General features: G+C 47.2%; 1 protein-coding gene across 5 annotated transcripts in view; it reads right to left on the bottom strand.

Moving 5' to 3' along the window:
- LOC135546185 (unconventional myosin-Ic-like) overlaps positions 1 to 17,556 on the bottom strand; it is a 62,722-nt gene that overhangs the window by 28,338 nt on the left and 16,828 nt on the right. Inside the window, exon 1 of one of the 5 annotated variants that reach the window (XM_064974401.1) lies at positions 3,504 to 3,695. The exons of 3 other annotated variants lie outside the window; for them this stretch is intronic. In XM_064974401.1, the coding sequence (XP_064830473.1) occupies positions 3,504 to 3,521 (18 nt within the window). In that variant the 5' untranslated portion in view covers positions 3,522 to 3,695. Of the gene's footprint in view, positions 1 to 3,503; positions 3,696 to 17,556 lie in introns of those variants that run through there. One more of the 5 variants, XM_064974400.1, reaches the window with a different exon arrangement.

Here is a 17,556-nt window from a genome sequence, read left to right as displayed (position 1 = left end):
AGAAAGCCGGTGATGGCAATAGCAAGCCAGCACGACTTTATCCGTTGCGATGGTGATTTCAGGCAACACTGCGAATCAACATCCGGGAGAAAACAACATACGGAAGACCACAAAAGTTGAAATATTTTTTGACGGCATTCACCGCCAGCCTCAACGACATTCACCGTCGGTCTCTCATTGAAAACAATTACATCCGGTTTGCAGTCTACCTCGTGCCACCGAACCGCAGCATTGAGTAAGAACAGGGAGGGATTTATGTCTGTTGGAAAGTGGAGAATATTCCCCCCCCCTGTTCTGATTCAACCAGCATAACAAATAACACATATGCGTGTAATCTGATCCTACCGAGAGCATGGTTAGCCACTCAGTGTCTCACCCCTTTGAACACTTCCACTATGAATCAGTTGTCTGACCCTCCTCCGCTCTTTCGTCTTATCAAAAACGGAGGAATGCGGAGAGGGAAAGAGAGCGAGCACAGATGGATACTTTAGTTGTTTTCACAGACATGGGATCACACACCCGTCTACATATTGTGACTCACTACAGAACTGACAGGGGACAGCAGTCATGGTCTTCCTCAAGGTTGTCGGCTGACTGAAGCTTCTGGGTTTTCCATGACAGCATGTGAGGTCAAATCTGGCCATTTAGCAAGTTAGCATGGACGCAAAATGATTTGTTTTTTAAACAGTTAAAAAGATACGTATCAAACCACAACACGGTGTCCTGCGCACTTTCACTTTTAAAGCATAACTTTCAGATGTATTGTATATTTGAACTGCTATTAGTGCCTATATCGTGTGTTCTAATGCATGGCTTGTTATAAACGCTTAGAATACATTACAAAGCAGGTATTCATAGGAAGTGATACTGTAGAAATCTTTCACACGGAAACACAGACTGAGAACCTACTGAAGTGAAATCAATAATGGGTTTATGATGACAGACTTGGGAAGAGCGGTTTTAAAGAGGTCTAAGGAGACCAGTATTTGCTATGACAAATACACACCACCCCCCCCACCCCTTAAGGCTTGGAAAAGAGGGGCGTGTGTGTATAGGGGGAAAGGACAGGTGTGACAATAGCTCAACGTTGGCAGGTGACAACATTCTCCATCTCCCACTCAAAAAATAATAATAATATTCCCCTTCAAAAAAAAAAAAAGAACAAGTTCTAAGATTCATGTCCAGCCCAAAACACAGACCCAACCGAATGGTTGGAGGGCATTTCAAGAACACCAGTCAACAGGTTCAAATCAATGGCTCCGTTCTCGAACTTTCTCTCTGCTCGACGTTTCCTGTAACGCAAACTAGTCCTTTCCCCACCACAGCAGATCAGCCAATTAAAAACAAAAGCAACCGTACAGCCAATAAGAGGCAGCGGTGACTGATTCAGTCTCTCAGGGGGACACTCAGTGTATTCTGTAATCAGTGGGTCTCTGTGCACCAGACCCTAAAATTACCAGCATTTCCTCTCAATGAGATAATAAAAAATAAAAAATAAATATCAGGAGCAACTGACAGGGTGAGAGATGGAGGCGATAGCAAGGTCATCTATTGCAGGCTAAAGTATTGTATACAATGAGGGTCATATAGCATGAGTAGCTTTCATTGCAGTCTCAAAGAGTGCTGCTTTCAAGGAGAGACTAGCAGGACACAGGAATGATCGGTCATATTGCAACTCAAAAATCTAAATATTTGATTAATTCCACCTTAACTAGTCTGGACAACTTCTAATGCACTCCTTACAGGATGTGAGACCCTGGGAAGGGGGCACCTGTTTTTTACAACAAATAAGAAAAGACGTGGACTCGGCCCTCGTAGCTCCGGTCAGTTTTCTTCCGTTTGGGAACTAGTGAATACAACCCTGTTCAAAAAGGGGCTCGTCCACATCTTCCTTATTAAATGCTGGAGGTTTCACGGCAGCTGGAGGTTCACGGCAGCATTGGTTCAGACACACACACACTAGCACTCTTTCGATAACATGCGGTGCCCTTGAAGTTAACTGGTCTATCAAAACGCTATGACATACAACCAGGGGTTGAATTGGGATTTTGACTGAGGTGGTGGAAATATCACTCAAAATTGACAGTTTTTCCATGGGAAGTGTTTCATGTGACCACACCCGTCAAAAGGGATTTTAAAGCAGGCTGAGGGAGAAAAGAAAAAAAAGATGAGACAGAAATGATTTGAAATGAAATGACAGGTTTAAGTAAATGGTGGAGACTTCCGAGCCTATGCCTTGACCAATCCAATGGTTTTACAGTTGTATAGGAGTAGGGAACACTTTGGGAAGAACCAGATTATTGGGACACTACCACAGTCTTCCCTCCCAGTCCCCTCCCCCAGAGACTCGGTCACACACAAAGATGATTCGATCTGTATCATTATAGTGTCTGTGGCAGCATGGGTTGAGGCTACAACTAATAGGAATCCCCACCAAGTTGACTACTTTAAAAATGTCCGAAGCAGGGCAGAAGTCCTCAATGGCAATGCCCATGCTAAAAGAAAAACAAAAAACGGGTTAAATCCAAGATGAGTCATCCATCTCTCTCTATGGAGTCCCCAGGCTGAGGAGGTGACAGTGACCAGAAGGTATGCAGTGGGGTTGGGGAATAATTGGAGCGCTGCCTCGGTGCTGTGACAGACTGACAGTAGTTTCATTAATATCCTCCCTCGCACTCCCAGTCAGCGTCAAAGAATCCAGGCCCAGCGTCACAACACAGGCCTGGCGTCACAACACAGGCCTGCCATCACAACACTGTAGCGGTGCAAACACACCAACAGATAACGCCACATAGATACCGCGTTGAAATTCGAACTGGGCCGTATTCAATACAGAACACTTTTGTGAAATGTTTTGCAATGGAAAAGTAGAACGAGAATTTCTCATTGGACAAGTTCGGGTAGTCCCATCCGGTTTCAGTCCGTTTTGGTGCCTAATGAATACGACCATGGATAGGAAGAGAACTTGGGAGAGGAATTCATAGATGGATCACAGGCGACTCAGTGTCAGAAACTGGCAACCCCCCCCCCCCCACCCAACCACCCACCCAGTTACAAGTGATGGATGGAGAGCTAGATATGAAGACTAGATCATTTCATAGCTGGATAGCTAGGTTGGTACCAGGAGAAAGTGGTGCTTTGTGGTCAAAAACCCAGCAACGCTCCCCCCTCTCCTGTGTCCTTGGAGTTGGAGAGTACTGATTGACAAAGCTGTTACAGAATACTCACTCGACCGAAACCTCCAATGACCGGCTCCCTCTCCCCTAGAAGGGAACAACCATATATATTTACTGCCCTTAGATGCATGTCCTTCAGCACCGCCACATGTACACAATTTAAACAGAAGCGTGCGCACACACAAGCACACACACACACACACACACACACACACACACACACACACACACACGACTCAGCATGAAATGTGTACCGTTGTGATGCAGAGTGCTGCTTCCAAGTTCCAAATGCCTTTGAGCAGAATGAGTGAGCAGTTCTTCTCTTACCGTGGCTCTGTACTTCATCTCTCTCCTTCCTGTTTATTGGTCGGCTTTAGCAATTGTTTAATGCTCCCAGAACGTGAGTGGTCCACTTCAGAGCGACCGTGCAACGTTTTGTTTTTACAACTTCTCTGGAGCCATGTGTAGGAGTGACCCAGCTGCCACCACCTCTCCCCTCTTACTTATTTTCTCCCTCTCAGTCACTCACTCTCTCTATACCTTCTTCTTGCACTCTCCCTCCCTCTTTGTAGAGGAAGCAGTCTGTGTAGAGTGACACTCCACCCTCCTTTTCTCTCTCCCTCAGCACAGGGCCCAACCGTGGAAGGTGGTGAAGTAGTCTCTCTCTCTCTTTCAAAGAAATTCCACAAAAACATCTTCAAGCACACACACACATCTGGACTTAACCACCCCTGGAGAGAGAAACGTGTCCCTCTGTACAAGGAGAAGGGGGCCTGTGAGGGGCTACGGGAGAATACAGGAGGACTCACACAGAAAGCCAAAAACGGTACTTGACTAATTGTTTTATGAAGTACAGCTTCTCTTCCTCCTTCCTTCCCCTCCCTCCTTTTAGAAGACGGTGATTTAACAGGAGTAGAACATTCCACTACTGCCATGATTAATGTTGCCGAGCAGCTCACAGTTTCTTTCCCACCCCCACGCTGACAAGGGACTAAGTAGGATTCCATCGTTAACGTTACTCTGATAGATCTGTTATTATGACCGTGGGCTTGCGACCCAAACGCCATCCTATTCCATAAGTCTCTGGTCAAAAGTAGTGCACTGTGTAGGGAATAGGGTGCCATTGGGGACACCGTCCATAGTTAGTTGAGAGCAGTCCAGCGGTCTGAGACTGAACACAACACGAGCCACTTCACCGTGAATCAAATAAGTAAGCGCATAGTAATATTAGCTTAAACATTAAGATGTTCTATGCTGGAATCGCTCCGCCGTTTCCTGGTTGCTAAAATGCTAAGATTGTTCACTTATTTTCAGTTTGTGTGAAAAAACAGCATGTATAGTTTAGAGCGGGGTTTCTCAAACTCGGTCCTGGGGCCCCATCTGGGGGCACATTTCCTTTTTTGCCCAAGTACTACACAGCTGATTTAAACAACAAACTCATCATCAAGCTTTGATTATTTTAATTCGCTGTGTGGTGCTAGGGCAAAAACCAAAGCATGCACCAGGTGGGTGGGTGGGGGGGGGGGGGGGCAGGACCGAGTTTGTGAAACCCTGGTGTAGAGAATCATGGTACCATCTAGACCGCTGTACAATACAATGTCCTATAACTAGCAATATTGGATTTTTGATTGTTTGAAGCTGGTGTACGAAACCTAAAAGTAAAAGACGCAAGAACGAAACTTACAACCGGGAAGCCGTAGAAGTAGCGCACATAGAACAGATCAACCGCTTCGTAGGCTTGCTTTCAATGAGAATGGCAGCTCTATCACACACGTCTATGTGAATTTGGTCCGGTCCCCCAAAAAGTGACATATTGCAGCTTAAAAAGTGATAGTTCAGCAACATTACATAGGTTTCCTAATCTATATATATATAAATAAAAGATCAGTGTGGAATAACAAGATCAGTGTGGATTGCAGTCTCTTGTCCATATACTGCTTTTAAGGTAAGGAAACACTAGATTTGCAATATCCCTTTAACAAGCTCCGATTAAACACAAAACGGAGGATTGACATAGATCAAGCCTGGTCATGGATTAAAAACGATGCTCCGTAGAGAACCTCCATTGAAAGGGTTGATAGTCCACTAGCAGGCTTAATCTGTGTCCAGACATCTGGCCTCAAAAGCGGAAATGAGGCAAATAAAATGAAACGTTCAGTAAAAGCTGAATCGTGACAGCGGCGGTGAGCTCCAGAGTTAAGGGGTGGGATGGACTTAAGGGGTGGGATGGACTTAAGGGGTGGGATGGACTTAAGGGGTGGGATGGAGTTAAGGGGTGGGATGGAGTTAAGGGGTGGGATGGAGTTAAGGGGTGGGATGGAGTTAAGGGGTGGGATGGAGTTAAGGGGTGGGATGGAGTTAAGGGGTGGGATGGAGTTAAGGGGTGGGATGGCGGTGTACTGGCAAGGCCCAGGAAATCCCTACTTTATGAGAATCATTAGCAGGTGTCAGTGTTTTCTGTCTGTTGGAGGTGCCTGGTGGCTTCAGCAGACAGCCAAGCCACATGTAGCCTTTTCACACATTCGTTCTGAACCTAAATGTGATATCTGGCTCAGATATTTTATTTTGGACATGATACTTTTCAGCGCGGCTCTAGCGGACGCGTAACCAGGCCAGCGCACCACAGCTTGGTTTCGCTCTGTTCAGTTCGGCTCAGTCATGTGAAAAGCCAGGTAATTCCCTCTCGGTTTCAGTCTGTTTTTCTCCGTTTCATGCCTAATGAACAGGACCCAGGTGAGGATGTTGGGGGTTGGTGGCTCTCCCTTTTCTGCCCCCACCCTGCAGACAAGTCCCAGCGTTCCCCAGGCCAGCCCCTAACACAGCTCAGGTAAAGCCCTGGCCATATTCACCCTCTCGTCCGAATCCTTGAAGCCCTGCCTGCTGCTGACGCTGAGCTCCACAGCCCCCTCTACTGGACAAGCCCACTGCTCAGCTGGCAGTAGTAGCATGTGATAGAGGAGCCAGTCAGAAACGAGAACTTCACCTTCACTTTTCAAAACGCACTCTTTCTACAGTCGTCTGTACTCGCCAATATATGCTACAGAACGACGCTCAGGAATTGTAGCCTATACCAGTTTCTCTCTCCCTGTCTGGGCACTGCCAACACAATCAGAGACCCCGCCTGCAGGAATCGGATAAATGTTTTCCAGACGGTGTGAGTTTCCCTCTTTGTCCGTCTGTCGCTCTCACCCCCCACCCCCCCACACCGCTGGGCATGAGAATGAACAGAGAATGAAGGAAAAAACAAAACAAAGAAATGGACAGAGAGAAGGAAAAAGAAACCATCACAGACTTGCTCAATGCTTCATTGACATACATTGTGTCTGTACATTGTGCACGGTAATGCTGATGTAGCACATCTGTGCAGAACAGAGAGGAGGGGGGGGGGGGTATCCATCTGTCCTGGTTGTTAATGTGTTCCTCTCCCATAACTTTCAGGACCTCAAGGCCTCTCGAGAAATCATCTCTAATACTTTATCTGTGCCTGATTGAGCTTGTCTGGCACAACGGAACCAATAGAGGTCCCAAACCCCAACCATCTGCCACTCCAGGCAGGTGAAAGCAAACACTCCCAAGTATTTGAAAGATGTCAAATAGTATTTGAACCCAGGTCTGCTGCCGAGGACCAATTCAAATTCAGCCTTGAAAGCCCGGCTGTAATTCGCGCTGTTGTCAAGGGACTGGAAAGGGGACGTAACCTTGGCAACGCAAAGAAAAACACAACAAAAAAAACCTTATCAAGAGTCAGGCAACTCTTTCTTCACATCTGTCTGATATGCAGACTTATGTAGTGTCCTCTCGTCTTCCTTTCATTACTCCACCTTCTATTTTGTCGCTCAATACTCCTCCCTCACATTCCTGCTGGATCAAATTGGACATTTAAAAAAAAAAAATATGAGTTTGATGAATTGAAGAGACTCATTTTCAAAGATCGACTTTGTGCACCAAGTGTGTCTGAAGTGAGGACAACCTGGGTCATTATGAAGTTTAAACAACGGCAGCCAAGCACTGTGCCAGACTGTCTCAGTTCAGCAGTGTTGCCAGAACCTGGGTAGGAGCTAACACAGCAGAGCTCTCACACACACTGCAGGACATACTGTACAGACACACACACTGCAGGACATACTGTACAGACCCACACACTGCAGGACATACTGTACAGACCCACACACTGCAGGACATACTGTACAGACCCACACACTGCAGGACATACTGTACAGACCCACACACTGCAGGACATACTGTACAGACCCACACACTGCAGGACATACTGTACAGACCCACACACTGCAGGACATACTGTACAGACCCACACACTGCAGGACATACTGTACAGACCCACACACTGCAGGACATACTGTACAGACCCACACACTGCAGGACATACTGTACAGACCCACACACTGCAGGACATACTGTACAGACCCACACACTGCAGGACATACTGTACAGACCCACACACTGCAGGACATACTGTACAGACCCACACACTGCAGGACATACTGTACAGACCCACACACTGCAGGACATACTGTACAGACCCACTGCAGGACATACTGTACAGACCCACTGCAGGACATACTGTACAGACACACACACACACACACACACACACATACACTGCAGGAGATACTGTACAGACACACACACACACACACACTGCAGAACATACTGTACAGACACATCTGGGAGAGAGGAGGACAGTAGATGCACATGGTGACTATGGTTCAGCTGCTCTCTCATTGGTTCCCAGAGTGGAAACACTTCTGGTCTCCAATCACACCACTTCAGGGAAAACTGACCAAACAATGCTAAGGGGAAAACACACAACCCCCAAGTCATGGGACCCAGCATCCGTGGGAAATAAGCAATGAGAACTTATTTTCACTCTTACTCTGAGGAACCTTCATCTAGTTTCATTCTCTTCCCCTCCCCTATTTCTTTATTCCTCTATCACTTCTTCTCCCTCATCTAGGCCCACCATCTCTCTCTCTCCCTCATCTTGGCCCACCATCTCTCTCTCTCCCTCATCTAGGCCCACCATCTCTCTCTCTCTCCCTCATCTTGGCCCACCATCTCTCTCTCTCTCCCTCATCTAGGCCCACCATCTCTCTCTCTCTCCCTCATCTTGGCCCACCATCTCTCTCTCTCTCCCTCATCTTGGCCCACCATCTCTCTCTCTCTCCCTCATCTTGGCCCACCATCTCTCTCTCCCCCTCATCTAGGCCCACCATATCTCTCTCTCTCCCTCATCTTGGCCCACCATATCTCTCTCTCCCTCATCTTGGCCCACCATATCTCTCTCTCTCCCTCATCTTGGCCCACCATATCTCTCTCCCTCATCTTGGCCCACCATATCTCTCTCACTCATCTTGGCCCACCATATCTCTCTCTCTCTCCCTCATCTTGGCCCACCATATCTCTCTCTCTCTCACTCATCTTGGCCCACCATATCTCTCTCTCTCTCCCTCATCTTGGCCCACCATATCTCTCTCTCTCTCCCTCATCTTGGCCCACCATATCTCTCTCTCCCTCATCTTGGCCCACCATATCTCTCTCTCTTCCTCATCTAGACCCACCATATCTCTCTCTCTTCCTCATCGAGGCCCACCATCTCTCTCTCTCTCTCCCCCTCATCTTGGCCCACCATCTCTCTCTCTCCCTCCCTCATCTTGGCCCACCATATCTCTCTCTCTCTCCCTCCCTCCCTCATCTTGGCCCACCATCTCTCTCTCTCCCTCCCTCCCTCATCTTGGCCCACCATCTCTCTCTCTCTCTCCCTCCCTCCCTCATCTTGGCCCACCATCTCTCTCTCTCTCCCTCTCTCCCTCATCTTGGCCCACCATCTCTCTCTCTCTCCCTCTCCTTGGCCCACCATCTCTCGCTCTCTCCCTCATCTTGGCCCACCATCTCTCTCTCTCTCCCTCATCTTGGCCCACCATCTCTCTCTCTCTCTCTCTCTCCCTCATCTTGGCCCACCATATCTCTCTCATCTAGTCTCTCTCTGTCTCACTCTCATAAACTCACGATTCCCCTCCTCTCTCTCCCCCCGTTGTAGGCGGCAAACCCATATCGCTGGCAGGCGAGATCGCTCAGTGCACGACAAATGTGCGACACGACCCTCAACTATTGCCGGTGACTCATCAGCTTGAAGCAACATCTGGCTGAAGTCTAATATGATAAGGATGAGATCCGGCACCGTGTGCACAGTAAATACTACCCCGCCCCTCCGCCGAGCAGCTGAGTTTACAGAGGGAGTCAGGCAGCCTTGCTTGGCTTCATCCGTCCACCATGTTCTATTCAGCAGGGCCTGTTGCCCAAACGCACCGCTGACTCTCTCTCTCTCTCTCTCTCTCTCTCTCTCTCTCTCTCTCTCTCTCTCTCTCTCTCTCTCTCTCTCTCTCTCTCTCTCTCTCTCTCTCTCTCTCTCTCTCTCTCTCTCTCTCTCTCTCTCTCTCTCTCTCTCTCTCTCTCTCTCTCTCTCTCTCTCTCTCTCTCTCTCTCTCTCTCTCTCTCTCTCTCTCTCTCTCTCTCTCTCTCTCTCTCTCTCTCTCTCTCTCTCTCTCTCTCTCTCTCTCTCTCTCTCTCTCTCTCTCTCTCTCTCTCTCTCTCTCTCTCTCTCTCTCTCTCTCTCTCTCTCTCTCTCTCTCTCTCTCTCTCTCTCTCTCTCTCTCTCTCTCTCTCTCTCTCTCTCTCTCTCTCTCTCTCTCTCTCTCTCTCTCTCTCTCTCTGAGAGAGAAGCACACTCCTATTTCAACCCTCCATTTCAAACATTTTATAGCCCGGCAGACCGGCCATAATAGATTCTACATTTCATTTAACTCGGCGAGTCAGTTAAGGACACACACTTATTTACAATGACGGCGCCGCACAATTGGGACTCCCAATCACGGCCGGCCGAGTAACACAGCCTGGGAAACGAACCAGGGTCCGTAGTGACACCTCGAGCGCTGAGATGCAGTGCCTTAGACCGCTGCGCCACTCGGGAGATGGAGACAGCGGCCACGTTCCAGAACGACTTAATTGTAGTTGCGCTGCATGCAGCAACAAACGGAGCTATATGACATGACATCTGGCAGGCGACAGCATTGTTTCGCCTTCCTGGAACTCAACCCGTGTCTCCTGGAGCCTTGGAATGAAAAACAGGAAGACAGGCCTCATTAAACATTCTAATAGTCACGTTTGAACAATTGTAGCACTAGGCGAATATTTACGCACTCAAGCAGTATCATCTCCCCATCTAGCTGTTTCTCTCCTCCCAGTCTCCTCCTTCCTCCCTCCTGTCCGTATTGATGGTCGCTATGGTTATTTTCCATTCTCCGGCAGCGTGATCAGACTATTAGTGTCTGCTGTGTCGTTATGCAGCTCTGCTACTGGGGGAAATAGACCCCGAACCCTCCTGGCCAGAAACGCATCACAGCCACTCTCTGCTATCTTTCTAGTGATGGACAACTGTTGACATTGCCACAGTGTGTCTAGTGAAATAGAACTGCTATCTAAATCCATGCGATTGCAAACACAGCCCTCTGCAATGCTACGACGGTTCCCATTGGCTCCAGACTGCAGTGAAACTGTCCTGGAACCTGCAGCCACCCACCATGACTTACCAGAGCGTCTGACTGTCAAGCCTCCTATTCCCTCAACCGTACACTCCGTCTCACGGGTGTGCGAGTGTGTTTGTGTCAAATCAAAATGTGTCACATACACTTGTTTAGCAGATGTTATGGCGGGTGTGGCGAAATGCCTGTGCGTATGCGTGTTTGTGCACACATGCATACATTGGTGTGCGGTATGCTTGTGTGTGTGTGATTCTTTTTGCTTGTCTGTCTATCAGTTGAAAGAACAGGGAAAGGTGGAGGGAGGTCAATAATCTATATTTTGAGGGACGGTAACCTTCAGTTTGCTAAAGAACCAAATGTGAGGAGGCTTGACTGAAAGAGAAAGGGGGGAGGAGAAGATGAAAGACCACTGATGTCAGGTCAGAAGAATGCAAGTCATGTGGGCAGGAAAGAGCCAGTTAAAAAAAAGAGTTGTTTTTTTTAATAAGAGGGAAGAACAGAGAGAGAGAGCGAGCGAGCGAGAGCAACGGGGGAGAGCGAGAGAGAGCAACAGAGAGAGGAAGAGGGGAGAGCAACAGAGAGAGGAAGAGGGGAGAGCAACAGAGAGAGAGAGAGCAACAGAGAGAGAGAGAGCAACAGAGAGAGAGAGCAACAGACAGAGCAACTGAAAGACAGAGAGAGAGAGGAGAGCAAGAGCGAGAGCAACAGAGAGAGAGCAACAGAGAGAAAGAGAGCAACAGACAGAGCAACAGAAAGACAGAGAGAGAGAGGAGAGCAACACACAGAGAGAGAGAGGAGAGAGAGAGGAGAGCAACACAGAGAGAGAGAGGAGAGCGAGAGAGAGGAGAGCAACACAGAGAGAGAGAGGAGAGCGAGAGAGAGGAGAGCAACACAGAGAGAGAGAGGAGAGCGAGAGAGAGGAGAGCAACACAGAGAGAGAGAGGAGAGCGAGAGAGAGAGAGGAGAGCGAGAGAGAGAGGAGAGCGAGAGAGAGAGAAGAGAGCGAGAGAGAGGAGAGCAACACAGAGAGAGAGAGAAGAGAGAGAAGAGAGCGAGAGAGCGAGAGAAGAGAGCAAGAGGAGAGCAAGAGAGCGAGAGAAGAGAGCGAGAGAGCGAGAGAAGAGAGCGAGAGAGCGAGAGGAGAGCGAGAGAGGAGAGAGCGCGAGAGAGAGAGGAGCGCGAGAGAGAGAGGAGCGCGAGAGAGAGAGGAGCGCGAGAGAGAGAGGAGCGCGAGAGAGAGGAGCGCGAGAGAGAGAGGAGCGCGAGAGAGAGAGGAGCGCGAGAGAGAGAGGAGCGCGAGAGAGAGAGGAGCGCGAGAGAGAGAGGAGCGCGAGAGAGAGAGGAGCGAGAGAGAGAGGAGCGCGAGAGAGAGAGGAGCGAGAGAGAGAGAGGAGCGAGAGAGAGAGAGGAGCGCGAGAGAGAGAGGAGCGCGAGAGAGAGAGGAGAGCGAGAGAGAGAGGAGAGCGAGAGAGAGAGAGTGAGGCGAGAGAGAGGAGAGTGAGGCGAGAGAGAGAGGAGAGCGAGGCGAGAGAGAGAGGAGAGCGAGAGGAGAGCGAGAGGAGAGCGAGAGGAGAGCGAGAGGAGAGAGAGAGGAGAGAGAGAGGAGAGCAACCCAGAGAGAGAGAGAGAGAGAGAGAGAAGAGCAACCCAGAGAGAGAGAGAGCAACAGAGAGAGAGAGAGCAACAGACAGAGCAACAGAAAGACAGAGAGAGAGAGGAGAGCAACACACAGAGAGAGGAGAGCGAGAGAGAGAGGAGAGCGAGAGAGGAGAGCAACACAGAGAGAGGAGAGCGAGAGGAGAGCGAGAGGAGAGCGAGAGGAGAGCGAGAGGAGAGCGAGAGGAGAGCGAGAGGAGAGCGAGAGGAGAGCGAGAGGAGAGCGAGAGCGAGAGGAGAGCGAGAGAGAGAGGAGAGCGAGAGAGAGAGGAGAGCGAGAGAGAGAGGAGAGCGAGAGAGAGAGGAGAGCGAGAGAGAGAGGAGAGCGAGAGGAGAGCGAGAGAGAAGAGCAACCCAGAGAGAGAGAGAGGAGAGAGAGAGAGAGAAGAGCAACCCAGAGAGAGAGAGAGAAGAGGAACCCAGAGAGAGAGAGAGAGAGAGCGAGAGGAGAGCGAGAGGAGAGCGAGAGGAGAGCGAGAGAGAGAGGAGAGCGAGAGAGAGAGGAGAGCGAGAGAGAGAGGAGAGCGAGAGAGAGAGGAGAGCGAGAGAGAGAGGAGAGCGAGAGAGAGAGGAGAGCGAGAGGAGAGCGAGAGAGAGGAGCAACCCAGAGAGAGAGAGAGAGGAGAGAGAGAGAGAGAAGAGCAACCCAGAGAGAGAGAGAGAAGAGGAACCCAGAGAGAGAGAGAGAGAGAGAGAGGAGAGCAACAGAGAGAGAGAGGAGAGCAACAGAGAGAGAGAGGAGAGCAACAGAGAGAGAGAGAGAGAGAGGAGAGCAACAGAGAGAGAGAGAGAGAGAGAGGAGAGCAACAGAGAGAGAGAGAGATGCGGGAGGTAACCATCACATATTTGGACACCCGTCCTTATACAGTAGCCCTATTATAAATAATAGAAACAGTCCTGACCAAATACTGAACAAAAATGGAAAGGAGTTAGTACATCTCTGTCGAGCCTTAGGCCTGTACATGCTTAATGGTAGAATCAGAGGGGACTCTTTAGGTCAGTTTACTTACTGCTCAGCTCTTGGGACAAGTGTAGTCGATTATGCCATCACTGACATTGACCCCTCTTCCATTAGTGCATTCACTGTCAGACCACAGACACCCTTGTCAGATCACAGTCAGATCAACGTGTTTCTGAAGAAATTAACCGGCAATATTCATTCAAAAAAACAGCCCAATAAACTCTACAACATAAACCAATCATACAGATGGGCTCCAAACAGTGCAGAGAGATTCACTGAAGCATTGAACTCAAATGAAATAATGAACTCTATACAGTTTTTCAATAACTCACGGTACCAAAACAATAAAGATGGTGTCAATTCAGCTACTCAAAACATCAACTGCATATTCCAAAAAGCAGCATCGAAAGCAAATTTGAGAAAACCAAAGAAATGCAACATCAGAAGCAAAAATCAAAATGTTTCTGACAAATGGTTTGATAATGAATGTAAAACAATTAGAAAACACTTGAGACAAATGTCAAACAAAAAACATAAGCAGCAAAACAACCCAGAGCTACGATATGAATACTTTGAAACTCTGAAACAGTATAAACAAACACTGAAACGCAAGAAATTTAATTATACCAACAGGACACTTGATGAAATTGAAAACGCAATTGACCAAAATCAGTTCTGGGACATGTGGAACAATTTAAGCACAACAAAGCCACAAGAATTAGCAATACAAGATGTAGGAATTTGGAAAACTTATTTTGATAATCTATACAAAAACATCCCACAAAAAGACTTGCAACAGAACCAATTAGAAATTAAAGAAAAATTGAACATCCTTGAATCAGTCATTAAAAACAACCAAAATCCATTAGATTACCCAATAACCCAACAAGAACTAAATGAAAAGCTAAAATCTATTAAATCAAAGAAGGCTTGTGGTCTAGACAACATCAGAAATGAAATGCTGAAAAACAGCACACCTGAGTTGCAAAATGCTGTGCTTAAATTGTTCAACATGGTTTTAACTTCTGGCTGCTTCCCTGATGTCTGGAACCAGGGGCTCATCTCCCCTATCCACAAAAGTGGAGACAAATCAGACCCCAATAATTACAGGGGAATTTGTGTAAACAGTAACTTGGGAAAGATTTTCTGTAGCATTTTGAATTCAAGAATTCAAACCTTTCTTCAAGAAAAAAATGTAATAAGTAAATGTCAAATTGGCTTTCTCCCTAACCATCGCACTACTGACCATATATACACCTTACACACACTAATTAATAAACACGTCCACCAAAAAAAAGAGGGCAAAATCTTTGCTTGCTTTATTGACTTTAAAAAAGCATTTGATTCGATTTGGCACGAAGGGCTATTCTACAAAATTCTACAAAGTGGGCTTGGTGGTAAGGTATATGACTTAATAAAAAGTATGTACACAGAAAACAAGTGTGCAATAAAAATCAAAAACCAAAGAACAGAATTTTTTTCACAATGTCGAGGTGTGAGACAAGGCTGCAGTTTGAGTCCAAATCTTTTCAACATTTATATCAATGAATTAGCAGACATGTTGGACCAATCTCCAGCCCCAGGACTCACACTATTTGACACAGAGGTGAAATACCTGCTATATGCTGATGACTTGGTACTTCTATCACCAACCAAAGAAGGTCTTCAACAGAAAATTAATATTCTGGAGCAATATTGCCATAATTGGGCCCTGGCAGTAAATTTCCAAAAAACTAAAATCATGATTTTCCAAAAAAAACCCAGATGTCAGAAACACAAATATAAATTCACCCTGAACAACACCTTAATTGAACACACAAAAAATTACACCTATCTTGGTCTGACCATATCTGCATCGGGAAACTTTAATATGGCAGTGAATGCACTCAAAGAAAAAGCCCGCAGAGCAATGTATGCAATAAAAATGAAATTATTCAAAATCAACATCCCAATTAGAATTTGGACTAAAATATTTGACAGTGTAATCCTACCAATAGCTCTTTATGGAAGTGAGGTTTGGGGGCCACTCAATAAACTGGACTTTAAAATGTGGGACAAACATCCAATTGAAGCCCTACATGCAGAATTCTGTCGGAAAATCCTACAAGTCCAGAGAAATGCACCAACTAATGCATGTAGGGCAGAATTGGGCCGTTTTCCAGTAATAATGAAAATACAGAAAAGATCATTAAAATTTTGGCTACATCTGAATTCAAGTCCAAATTCAAGTCTGCAATTTAAATCACTTCAAACCCAAGAGCTGAGCCCAGAAACGAGCCCTCTTAGTCAGCTGGTGTTGGACCTCACCAACCAAGCTGACACCAGCACTGCTTCAAAAGAAAGAATTCCAATAAGCAAAATCATGAACCAATCAAAGGAATCATATTTACAACATTGGAAAAATGAAACAAAATCCCAAAGCCGACTAAATTGCTATCTGACCCTAAACAGAGAATATGAATTGGCTGATTATCTCTACTCTGTCAGAGATACGAAGCAGAGACAGATCCTTACCAAGTACAGGCTGAGTGACCACCGATTGGCAATAGAAACCGGCAGACATAAAAAGACATGGCTACCCAAAGAGGAGCGTGTATGTGGTCACTGCATAACAGGGGAGGTAGAGAGAGATGCACTTTCTCCTTTACTGTGATAAATATTCCTCACAAAGAGATTCATTATTCACAGAAATTACTAAACATATTCCAAATTTTTACAAATTGAACCCAGAGGAAAAACTAAGAATACTCATGGGCGAAGGAGCAATGGCTCCTCTTGCAGCAAAATATGTATTTTCCTGCCATAGCCTGAGGGACACTGAATAATAACATCTGCATAGTAAGCAGTAACTTAATTGTTATTGCTATTATTGTTATTACTGTAATTATTATTATTTTTGTATTTAATTTTGTATTATTATTTACTACACTTTTATATTTTATATTTGCTATCATTTAGAATTTTGTTACAATGTATATTGTATACATTGTTGCTTTGGCAATATTGACACAATGTTTTTCATGCCAATAAAGCAGCTTGAATTTGAATTTGAATTTGAGAGAGAGGAGAGCAACAGAGAGAGAGAGAGAGAGGAGAGCAACAGAGAGAGAGAGAGGGGAGAGCAACAGAGAGAGAGAGAGAGGAGAGCAACAGAGAGAGAGAGAGAGGAGAGCAACAGAGAGAGAGAGGAGAGCAACAGAGAGAGAGAGGAGAGCAACAGAGAGATAGAGGAGAGCAACAGACAGCGCAACAGAAAGACAGAGAGAGAGGAGAGCAACAGAGAGAGAGCGAGAGAAGAGCAACAGAGAGAGAGAGAGGAGAGCAACAGAGAGAGAGAGAGAGGAGAGCAACAGAGAGAGAGAGAGCAACAGACAGAGCAACAGAAAGACAGAGAGAGAGAGGAGAGAGAGTGGAGAGCGAGAGAGAGGAGAGCAACACAGAGAGAGAGAGGAGAGCGAGAGAGAGGAGAGCAACAAAGAGAAAGAGAGGAGAGCAAGAGAGAGAGGAGAGCGAGAGGAGAGAGGAGAGCGAGAGGAGAGAGGAGAGCGAGAGAGAGAGAGGAGAGCGAGAGAGAGAGAGAGAGGAGAGCGAGAGAGAGAGGAGAGCGAGAGAGAGAGAGAGAGCGAGAGAGAGAGGAGAGCGAGAGGAGAGCGAGAGAGGAGAGCGAGAGCGAGAGGAGAGCGAGAGGAGAGCGAGAGGAGAGCGAGAGGAGAGCGAGAGCGAGAGGAGAGCGAGAGCGAGAGGAGAGCGAGAGGAGAGCGAGAGGAGAGCGAAGAGCAACACACACAGAGAGAGAGAGAGGAGAGTGACACACACAGAGAGAGAGAGAGGAGAGCAACATAGAGGGAGAGAGAGGAGAGCAACAGAGAGAGAGAGCAACAGACAGAGCAACAGAAAGACAGAGAGAGAGGAGAGCAACACACAGAGAGAGGAGAGTGAGAGAGAGAAGAGAGAGTGGAGAGCGAGAGAGAGGAGAGAGAGGAGCGCGAGAGAGAGGAGAGCAACACAGAGAGAGAGAGGAGAGCGAGAGAGAGGAGAGCAACACAGAGAAAGAGAGGAGAGCAAGAGAAAGGAGAGCGAGAGAGCGAGAGAGAGGAGAGAAAGAGCGAGAGGAGAGCGAGAGGAGAGCGAGAGGAGAGCGAGAGAGAGAGGAGAGCGAGAGAGAGAGAGGAGAGCGAGAGAGAGAGGAGAGCAACACACAGAG

Source organism: Oncorhynchus masou, chromosome 9 (genome assembly GCF_036934945.1).
Source record: "Oncorhynchus masou masou isolate Uvic2021 chromosome 9, UVic_Omas_1.1, whole genome shotgun sequence".
In the NCBI taxonomy this organism is placed as follows: Eukaryota; Metazoa; Chordata; class Actinopteri; order Salmoniformes; family Salmonidae; genus Oncorhynchus; species Oncorhynchus masou.
This window is presented reverse-complemented; position numbering and strand designations above follow the sequence as displayed.